General features: G+C 43.6%; 2 protein-coding genes and 1 pseudogene across 2 annotated transcripts; all 3 read right to left on the bottom strand.

The window, feature by feature from the left end:
- Positions 1 to 551: 551 nt before the first annotated feature.
- Positions 552 to 4,014, bottom strand: LOC120710069 (annotated as a pseudogene).
- A 684-nt stretch (positions 4,015 to 4,698) lies between these two features.
- LOC120710066 (CASP-like protein 4A3) lies at positions 4,699 to 7,339 on the bottom strand. Its single transcript, XM_039995709.1, has 3 exons — positions 6,355 to 7,339; positions 6,110 to 6,245; positions 4,699 to 5,311 (listed from the first exon to the last, which is right to left on the bottom strand). Exons 1-3 carry the CDS (start codon positions 7,245 to 7,247, stop codon positions 5,120 to 5,122), a joined length of 1,221 nt encoding a protein of 406 aa, XP_039851643.1. The 5' UTR covers positions 7,248 to 7,339; the 3' UTR covers positions 4,699 to 5,119.
- Positions 7,340 to 8,228: 889 nt separating this feature from the next.
- On the bottom strand, positions 8,229 to 10,322 carry LOC120710068. The gene is made up of 4 exons (XM_039995710.1): positions 9,817 to 10,322; positions 9,617 to 9,698; positions 8,826 to 9,040; positions 8,229 to 8,582 (listed from the first exon to the last, which is right to left on the bottom strand). The coding sequence occupies exons 1-4, from the start codon at positions 10,278 to 10,280 to the stop codon at positions 8,462 to 8,464; spliced, it is 882 nt and encodes a 293-aa protein (XP_039851644.1). The 5' UTR covers positions 10,281 to 10,322; the 3' UTR covers positions 8,229 to 8,461.
- Positions 10,323 to 10,527: the final 205 nt, after the last annotated feature.

Raw genomic sequence — 10,527 nt, 5'->3', positions numbered from 1 at the left:
CAGCATCCAGATAGGCAACATACAATGTAGTATCAGCCAGAAAATTCATTCTAAACCAGCCAATCTATTAGTTGAGTCGACATTCTACAACATTGAAAAAATAACACCAGTCTCTCTCGCCAAATCCCATACCTAATTTATGTGCAAAGTCAATGATCCATCTAGTGTGCCCTGCTGAGATGATAGTGGCCACCAACCTTTTCCTGTTGCAGAATCGGCTGTGGCATCTAACCAAGCAATTCTCCAAAATACATCGATTGCGTGAGAGTACATTGCCTGACCATACATAAGGCAATAAATATCACCCAATTCTGACTAAAGTTTAGCTGTGGAAACGATAACAATACAAGGAATCAAATAGGTAAAGAAGTATGTTACAAATTGTGATATTGGATGATGTTTGGTCCAGAAACATGTCATCATTACCACTGATCCCACAAAAAAACTTTATTGATAAGATAAAACTGAAAGCAATGAAGTTACCCTATTGTCCGCCATATAGGGTCAGTAGTGGATGCAACATATAACAATATATGGGAAATCAAACAACATAGAAGTACGATTTCATCTGGTGGAGATAGCAAGCGCACAAAGCTCAAGATGAAAAATTGAGAGAAATATAATAAACTTTGTTTCAAAGAGAGAAATGTGAACATGCATTTATAAATAAAACAAAAAGGAAAGGGTATTACTACATGTGATACAATAATAATCTTCGATGTGGACAACCATCTTGATCTTCTCTACTTTTACTTCAAACAAACACAATGGATTCAGATTGGACCCATTTTACTTTGGATTAAAGCTTGCTGACTTACCATCATGACAACCTCTCCAGGAGATTTTCTACCATAGCTCTTTGTTTTATGCCGCTCAAAGATTCTGACCTCATAATTGCATTTGATACAAGAATGACCGTACTTGGTGCAGGAGCATTCACCTACAGAATATAAACCGAGTTATCAAACACAAGAATCAATACTTACAATTTAACAAAAATAACAGGATAAAAAACATAAGAAAATAGCAGCAGCAAGCATACCCAGACTCGACCATTGAGTCCAACAGCAATCTCAAATGATAGTTTTTTCCCAAGGGCCTCCAGAACTGGACATGTTGGCGAACTTAACAACCTATAAGCAACCAAAATCAAAATCTAACAAAAAAAATGCTACTGATTAAGTGGAAGAGGATGATATGTATTATCCTCACATTCTTGACATGCCAGTTGATGTGTCAAACATATAGCCACCTTTCAACTGACCAAATTCAGCAGCTTTCCCAGTAGCTTCAAGATAGGAACAATATTAGTACAGTAAAACGGTAAAAAGAATGATCAGCTAATGTCAAAGACAAGGGTTCAGACTGAGAGTGCCATTCACAAGTTGAAAGGTTCTCAAAACCAAGGTGGCCGCATTGCTAAGTTGGAGAAAATTTGTACCATGTACTTCTGATGGACAATTGAACATAATAAACACTGAATTATAAGCTGAAAATTTACCATCCATGCATGAGAGCTCTGGATTCATGATGCTATTTGCCTTCACCACTCGAGCATATATTAATGTACCAATCTGCAAGAGAATTACCGTGGTCAGATGAAGATAAAATCAGCAAACTGAACACCGTGCTTGAAACATTGTGGAAACAACTTATGGGACCACTCAGAGATGAAATTATGCTGGATATAGGACACCATTCGTACCTGATTTATGCCCTCCATTCCTTTTTATTTGAGTTACAGGATTACGAGAAGAATAATATTTACTTGTTCATTAATAACTAACATTAAATGCAAGTAGCTTAGGAGAAATGATTTAATTTATGAAGTGGAAAGAGACATCTTTACTTGGGGCATGTGGCCATTTTGTATGTTTTCTTAGTTCTATTGCAGACAGTTAAAACATCAAACACAAACGAACAGGAGTATTTGCGGGGGAGAAAAAAGGAATCCACATGTTACTGAGTACATTTTTTTTTTTACAGAACTCAGCTTACTGTTTTTTTTTTTGAAAATAATGTGGCCTACTGTATACACCTTTAATGTTTTTCGTATAGAGACTGACAAAAGTACAAAACACAACAATGCTGGAAAGTACAGATTACCCAATGTCATACCTCAACTTTGGTATGTTTCTCCTGGTACCACCTTCAAATGAAAGCACCGGTAGAAAGGCCACATTAGGACCCTTTATATCCACCAAAAAGTTCTGTATAACCAAAGCTATGTGAGGTAAGAACATATATGGAAGGTAGGCCAAAATAGATTCATTTAATTTAATATAAAAAAGAGGTTCCCATCAAGCTTCTAGCAAAAACTCATTTTAGTTTCTGTTTACATATTATAAATGTGTAGAGGTAATCATCTGATTATCTTGACAGAAATAGGGCTAGATATTTCTGAGTGATGTCATATATAAAAACTCAATCCTTGCAATATCTGTCCATGTTTTGGGGAAGAGCAGTTTCCCAATGTTTCTCCATTGAGGAACTCATGCAATATTATACCTCTTTCCCCTGCTTTACAGCGATAGTGAAAGTGATTGTGTAATTGTGTATGTCATTTAATAAGGATTGTCCATGGTCCAATACTAGCAGCTATCTTGATTTGGTCTAGTGCTTCTTTGGTCGGTACCATGGTAGCCTTGGACAAATATCTAGAAACGGAGGGAGTACTGATTCACATACTTCTGAATGTAGATACATACTTACATCTGGTTTTGTGTTGACCACAACACCAAGAATTGTATCTTCTACAGAAGGTACATACTGCACAAAAAGAAAATAAGAAGACACATGAATGGGTGACTGCTAAACAAAACACAAGGAGGACACCAAGAGCTTTTCAGGATTAATTGCACTTTGATAGATGAAGAGAAGTAATTAAAACTTGAAACTTTCTTTAAAGAAGGCCAGAGCAACATATATTCACTAGTTCAAAGTATATATGAGGACGGTCAATGCATATCTGTGCACAAGTGCTTGAATTTCGTAGCACCAAATCAACATAAGACAAGCACTTTAGGCTAACACATCAGTTTAGTAATTACTCAGGAAGGGCCATTGATATTCTGAATATCTAATATTCTAATCAATCAGCACCCTCCAACGATGGCAATAAATATAGTCTTTTCATAGGTTTCAGTTCAACCATGAGGTGTAACAAAAACTTGGCAACTTGGTTATAAAGAGCGATTCGGTACTTCAACCTGAAGGGGGCATGTGAAGGTATGTTTCAATCAGAATGTAAATACAGTCTATAAACAGCAATACAGTACTTAAATTTGAAGGGGGTTTGCGAAACTATGAATATGATTCACTCATACTATCGTAACAGTAGTAAACCATGTTCCATCAACCCATTTTTTTTAACAAACAAACATAATCTTAACACGGTGCTCTCAAGAGGAACCAGAATTTGAAGAATTTGAGCATCTATAAGTGCAAACCGGGGGACTCACCCTCTTCTGGGAGCTCTCAACCCAATACTTGTTGGGCTTCGACAACCGCAGCACCCCAGCACTGGTCGCCTGGATGGTGTCACATTCCTGCAAGCCCCAGGTACCACCGATAAGCCCCATGACGCAGCTAAACCCCCATTAAACCCTAACTCCTAAATCTCTCAAAGGATAGCGGTTCCCACTTTCCATCGTGAAAGGGTTTACCTGACGCAGGCCCGTGCCGAGCTTTATGGTCTGGTTGGTCATCTCGGATAGGTCCAGGACGACGTCGCCGGGTACCTGGGCAGAAACGGCGGGTGAGGGAGCAGGCCGACACCAGCAGAGATAGCGAAAGTGAGAGATCGAGGCGCGGGAAGGGGCTGCGAGGCTTACCACATAGCTGTCGACGAGGGGGGAGGGCGGCGGCCTCATCGACTCCATTGCTCGAACTCGAAAGCGGTCGGGGGCGCCGGCGAGGAGGAGTTGTAGGCGGCGGCGGTCCTAGCCTCTGTCTGTGCATCAAGGCGTGTGGTTAGTAGCGGTGGGGGAGGAGATGGGCCTGGGCCTCAAACCATTGTGCGTCAGCCTAAATTATACTATGGCTTGTTTAGTTGTTTACATGTAAAAATTTTGCAAAGCAATTTTATTAATTTGAAATACTAAATGAAGTCTATTTATAAAACTTTTTGCACAGATGGGTTGTAAATCGCAAAACAAATCTAATGATGCTAATTAATTCATGATTAATCTATAATTAATAGATGATTACTGTAGCATCACTATTGCAAATCATGGATTAAGTAGGCTCATTAGATTCGTCTCGCAATTTACAGCACATCCATGCAAAAAGTTTTGTAAATAGACTTCATTTAGTACTCCATGCATGTGTCAAAACATTCGATGTGATGTTTTTTTGTATTTACGGGTAAAGATAAATAGGGCCTATGATATGATTCGGCCTGCCACCTTGGACTGGGCTGGTTGGCGGCAACACAAGATGGCAAATGTTAGGAGTCGATCGAGCTACTAGCAGTCAAACCATCACACAAAGCCCAATAACTACTTTTTTTTTTGTTCCGGAACAAAATTTTTTGTTTCCATACAAATTGTTTGTATTGCTAGAACAATTAAAAAATTGTTCCGGAATAAAATAAATTAATCACATCCAAAGTCGCAAAAATTCTCAAAAAAAATCCAAAGTCACAAAAAAAACAATTAATCACATCCACCTTGTAATAAAAAAATAAGCACATCCAGCTTCGCCAAACGGGCATTGCATATTCCTGATGCACATCAATTAGAGTGACTAACTGCTGATACACCCCTGTACTTTATACACCCCTGCACTGCAAAATGAAGCAAACACACGAATGGCTTCACCAGCATATATACAGGGTCACAACATTAGTATGGCAATTATCACCCAGCAATTGAAGTGGTCTCAGGTGCATATCTTTTCAGATTCATGAGAAAGCAGCATGAATCCTTGGTAAATCCACTTAATTTTTATAAAAACCAATCTTGAGTTCAATCTACTACTGCAGTAGTGCAGTATAGCCAAGTTGTAGAGATTAAGGATGTCACAAGCCACAAGCAGAAAAAATTGAAGTTCAGCGGCCCGAGATACATCCATGACATACTAATATACTATACACATCAGGTAATGAACATCAGTAGGTCTACGATACCAAGCTGAAGACACAGTAAGCAGAGATGATTGAGTTAAGACCAAGGGCAATGAAAGCGAGGAATGCCATGGAGGCTGAAGCGTTGATCAGTTTCGTGAATTGGTCCCCTCCAAACCGAGACATCCAAACATCATTACGAGAAAGTGCTGCTGAAGATGCGGATAGTAGGAGGTAAGCTAACATCTGCAATTAGGATCATAATGCCATTAGCAACAACTCAACTAGTAACAATTGTTAAGGCAAAATTGCAAGTCCAAACTTGAGCGCAACTTAAAAGGTGAACTTAAGAGCATTTTCAGAAACCAGGTCTGGCTAATTTCAAAGGAAGAACAGAATAATATAAAACAAACCGATCTATTTGCAAGTCACAAGGAGCAACATGATTTTGACAGAGAATTATGCAATTGCTAAGCACAAAAAATAAATACTCTCAGTTATTTCTGAAAAGTTCTCTTATCATGAAAACTGACTGAAGTTGAAGGACTTGGAAAGATATTATCATAAAAGGGAACAACAATCTTTTTGCAATGATGTGCAGTTCATCTGCTTTGGGTAGTTAAATATGGATCTGGAGTTTAATATTCATTGACCAACTCTGTGTCAACTTGTCACTACTTACACCTGAGGATGCACTGTTCTGTATCCGAACATTGTTTATACTGACAGATCTATATAGTCTTATATAAAAATAAATACAGCATGAACAATCACGAGCATAGTAGAAACTGATATTACCACCTAACGTTCGTCAACAATCAGATTTCTGTAAGCTCCAAAAAGAAAAACAATGCAATGGTTCATCCACTACACACAGCTTTGGTAAAATTTGCAATAATTCAACTGCTATAAACTCTAATTTAGTTTGCTGATATCAAACACTATAAAACTAAGGCTCAAGTTTGTAAAATTGTGCTACCATAAACTTGGTTACCAATGGCTAAGACATTCAGAAATGCAGAATTACAGTTCATTGATGCTTGCCTGATCCATGGCGAGATTGAAGTAGCTGCGCCATGGGGCTTGAATGATGTGCCTCCTTGTGACAAGGTAATGCACCTCGGCTACCAATTGGAACCCTGAGTAGGTAAAAGCCACGACGCTCGCTGCAAGTACATACCTACATTGCCAAAAAAATCACAGATTTACAGCTCGCATCAACACTAAATAAGAAACAGTAGTTTTAACCAATAACTAATAAGGAAGGTTTGAGCTGAGCTCAGATCAACCTGTACTCGTTGTAGCGGCGGAAGGAGTCGCCGGACCAGCCCGTTGTGGTATCGGCGGCCATGACAGAGAGTGCAACAAGGCAGAACACGGCGGCTGAAACCCTAAACCCCAGCTCGGCCCTCCTCAGCTCCGCGCGCCGCACCTTCTCCGGGACGCCGCCGCTTAGGAGCCATCTCTTGGACCCCACGCCGCCTCCGCCTCCGCCTCCACCAACGCCAGTAACGGCTGCCACCGCAGCAAGTGACCCGGTGTCGCTCGGAGGGGCAACCTTGTCCGCTGCGGGCTTCGCCTCCGCCGCCGCGAGGTCTTCGCCGGAGAGGAGCTTCGCGATGGTGACGGCCGATTCCTTCTGCGGCGAACCGGCTGGCGACGCCTCGGCCGAGGAGACCTTCGGCGGCGTCGGCGGCGTGGAGTCTTGGGTTAGCGCGAGGGCCAGCGTCATGCTCCCCGACTCGCTAGCCGATTTCGCCGCCTCCTGCTCCGACTTGGCGTCCGAGGACGCCGGCGCTGGAGGTGGCGGCGGCACTGGAGCCGGGGTGGGGTGGGGCGGAGAGTGCGGCGGCGATGTGTGGCCCTCACGCGGGTGGGGAGGAGAAGCATCGGCGCTGGGTGGAAGCGAAGGCGGCAGCGGCGGTGGCGGTGGCGGCGGCGGCAGCTGGGGATGCGGAGGTGAGGATGGAGAGGAACCGCTGGGAGGAGGCGGAGTTGGGGTAGGACCAGCCGAGGGAGGAGGAGGTGGCGGTGGTGATGGTGGTGGAGCTGGTGCTGAGTTCTCCGGCGAGAGGGATCCATCACGGGAGGGATGCTGTGAAGGGGGAGAAGAAGGCGCGACGGGATCGGCCGCCGGCGGGGGCGGGGGCGGGGGCGGCGGCGGCCGGATTGGTGAGGCCATCGAGTGGGGACTGATGGCTGTGGCGTCGGGTACTGGTGGCTTTGTGCGGCCGAGCTCTAGTGAAGAATGACGCTGAAAGTGTCTGACGAGCGAGAGCGGTCAGTGCCTTTCGATTGAACTGTCAAGATAACAATTCAATGGCAACGACCTCAGACTAATTCAGCTGAATATTGCTCTTTCCTCAAACCAATCAAAAGGCAACTTTCATGATACCGGGATTTTTTTTTGAAACATAGGTACCAAATGTCCAACACCAATTATCCTGGGGCCTGTTTGGATACATAGAGATAATAATTATCCCTCATCTTTTAGCTCTAAATTATCTCTCATGCATCCAAACAAGTGGGATAATTTTGGGCTAAAGTGGATTATCCCTCCCAAAATCCTTAGCCTCTTCAAGAAGTGATAATGAGGCTAATTTTGTATGGTCCCCACAAAAATGTGAGTATGCACACACATCTAGACATGAGAATGAGAGAGAAAGGGTGGCATTAACCCATGGATCCAAACAACCTACTTTGAGCTAATTCTTAGCTTACCAATTCAAAGCTAAACATTAACTTTCAAAATTAACCATGGGCTAATGTTCCAAACAGGGCTCTGTTTCCCTGTTACCTAATTGCAATGATAGTCGCAACCAGCGTTGGACCACACATGATAGTTTGGGAATTTGTGAGCTTAAAGGCTTGGTTTTCTTGGCAAATCTCCGAACCATGCTTGCCCTCACATGGTCGAACGCTTCACCCCACTTGTAAACGAATTGCATCTGCACTTGTTAGCAGATTTCAAAAGCTGCACATTTTGTGGTGAAAATTGTCACAAAATCTTTTCTGATGATACTTCAAGAAATGACATTAATTTTGGTTTCACTTCATACAGCTACTGTTGTTGCAAGAAGTACCATGCAATGTGCCCGTAAGAACTTTAGTCCCAGTGCACAACAGTACTACACAAATACAAGCTGACTTGCCTACTCAGAAATGACACACAAAACATACTTTGAGCTATAGAAATTCCTTTTTTACAACTGAGCTATACAGCTTTGGTCCCACTGAACAAAAGTATTATGCGAATTCAAGCTAACTTGCTTACTCAGATGCAACACACAAAACGTACTTTGAGCTATATGCTACAGAGTATAATCAATGAGAGATTTCTCATGGGTATATATTCATACATGAACAGAAATATGAACTGCAGTGACAGGAAGTGACCTATTTACAACTTGGCGGATTCGTACACTTAAAAACAGTAGAAGCAGGTTGCTTGTATTCAGGAATGCTACTGGGATCAACTGGCCTGACTTCACCGGGCTTAAAAAATAAGCTGCTATGCCTGCAGAAGTGGCAACAAACTGTTAAGCTTCCCCCTTCAAATAGCAACAATGCCTGAAGACCATTTATGTGCGTAACAACTAGAAATCAAAATGCAAACTGTCTGACCCAAGTCTTTCTAAGGGTAAGAAAGGTTTCCTAACTGATCCCACAAAGGAGCACACTGTATTTACCAATTACTAGTGATAACTTTTGCAACGTAAAGATGAATTCAGAATACAAAAGAAAGTTTACTAGCTTTAACCTTCGTAGGTCTAGCCCAATCAATCCAGCTTGAAGAATCGACAGGTTGTCAGAATCTGGTGAAACGATGACAACAGTTTCCCCTGAATACTGGGTCTCTAGTATTGACATGAGCTGTGTCACCCGGACAAATACATCTGCTACGCTCTCATTAGGAGTACCATCGCTGATAGGAGGAGGCTTCATATCTGGTGAAATGTTATCCGACGCATACACCTAATGCAGCCATTATGCCAAGAAAAGCAGAGTTCAATCAAAAATAGGAGTAAATTTATTGCAAAAGATATTTACACACCTAATTTGATAGATCAGTTCAATGAAGACAATAGAAAAATATGAAATCTTTATTTTAGGATACTCATATAGTCATCTCAATAAAATTAGTATAAAAGTATGAATCCATAATCCTAGGATATTTCATTCCCTGATACTTATAGTCATCCTCAAACGATGAATAGTATTTCATTCCCTGTTCCTTAAGCCAGACAGTTTTATCAATTTAACGAAATCACATATCACCATTTAATTACCAGCAGCTTGAAAGGAAAAAAAATGGCATTGGCATTGATCTGGCAATAGTTTGGTTCATGAAGAAGCAAGTAGTCGAACATCTGCACCTAACAATAAACCAATATGCCAGCCGGTTTATCATAAGAAACGTTGCTCCGTTCAAACTAGCTCCTCATGTAGTACTATGCAACTGTAGACTCTGGTGAAGATTGTTCTCTCTTTTTTTTTTGAGTAATGGTGAACATTGTTCAATGAATCATGATAACGTTCAGAAATAAGTACCTCAGGCAGTGCGTCCAGGCTCTTCCCCTCAAACGCACCCAATCCCCGGGCATCCAAGAAGCTGTACTCAGGCACAATGCGGCTGCAATGAAGCAACCAACCAAACAAGCTACGTCAGTATATCCATATGAAATCAAAGAGCCAATTGAAATAGCAGAGAGCCGGCGTGGAGCCGTGGAGTCGTGGACTAGGCATCTCACCTGCGGTTGACGCCGTTGGCGGCGGCGATGATCTCGGCCGCCTGGTACGCGCGCTGCGTGATGGACGGCCATATCCAGCAGTCGTCCTCGCACGCGCCGAGGCGCTGGAGCTCGAGCGCGGCGCGCGCCGTCTGGCGGAGCCCCACGGGGGAGAGGCCGCTGTCAACGGAGGTCTTGGCGACCGGGTTGGTGCGGAGGAGGCCCTGCCCCTCGTAGACGGACTCCCCCGCGCGCACCAGGAAGTAGCGGTTCGCCAGCCGCTGCGGGGGCATGCGGAACAGCCCGCGGGCCGCGGCCGGCGCGGGCGCCGCGGCGGGAGGGGCGAGCGGGAGGGACAGCGCCGCGGGGAGCAGGAGGAGGTCGCGCCGGCGGAGGGCGGGGAAGGCGACGTGGGGTGGCGGTGGCGCGGAGCGGGGGAGCGGCGAGGACGGAGCGGAAGCGGAGGAGCGCGCGGTGGTCTGCATTCCCGCCTGTACCTGTACGCTCGTCGTCGGAGAAGGAGCACCCGTGGCCGGGAGCAGAATGCGAGCGGAGCAAAATATCCAGCTAGTTGGGCCGGCCCAATGATCACTGCGGGCCCTAAAAATCTCCGAGGAATCTCCGGCCCATCTGGTAAAGATTTACTAACCGCCTAACCCTTTTTGCCTTTTCTTTCCTCCTTGCTCAACACAAGAAATGTTCTAAAAAAAACAAGAATAAGAAATGGTATTA

This window comes from Panicum virgatum, chromosome 5K, assembly GCF_016808335.1.
Source record: "Panicum virgatum strain AP13 chromosome 5K, P.virgatum_v5, whole genome shotgun sequence".
Taxonomy (NCBI): domain Eukaryota; kingdom Viridiplantae; phylum Streptophyta; class Magnoliopsida; order Poales; family Poaceae; genus Panicum; species Panicum virgatum.
This window is presented reverse-complemented; position numbering and strand designations above follow the sequence as displayed.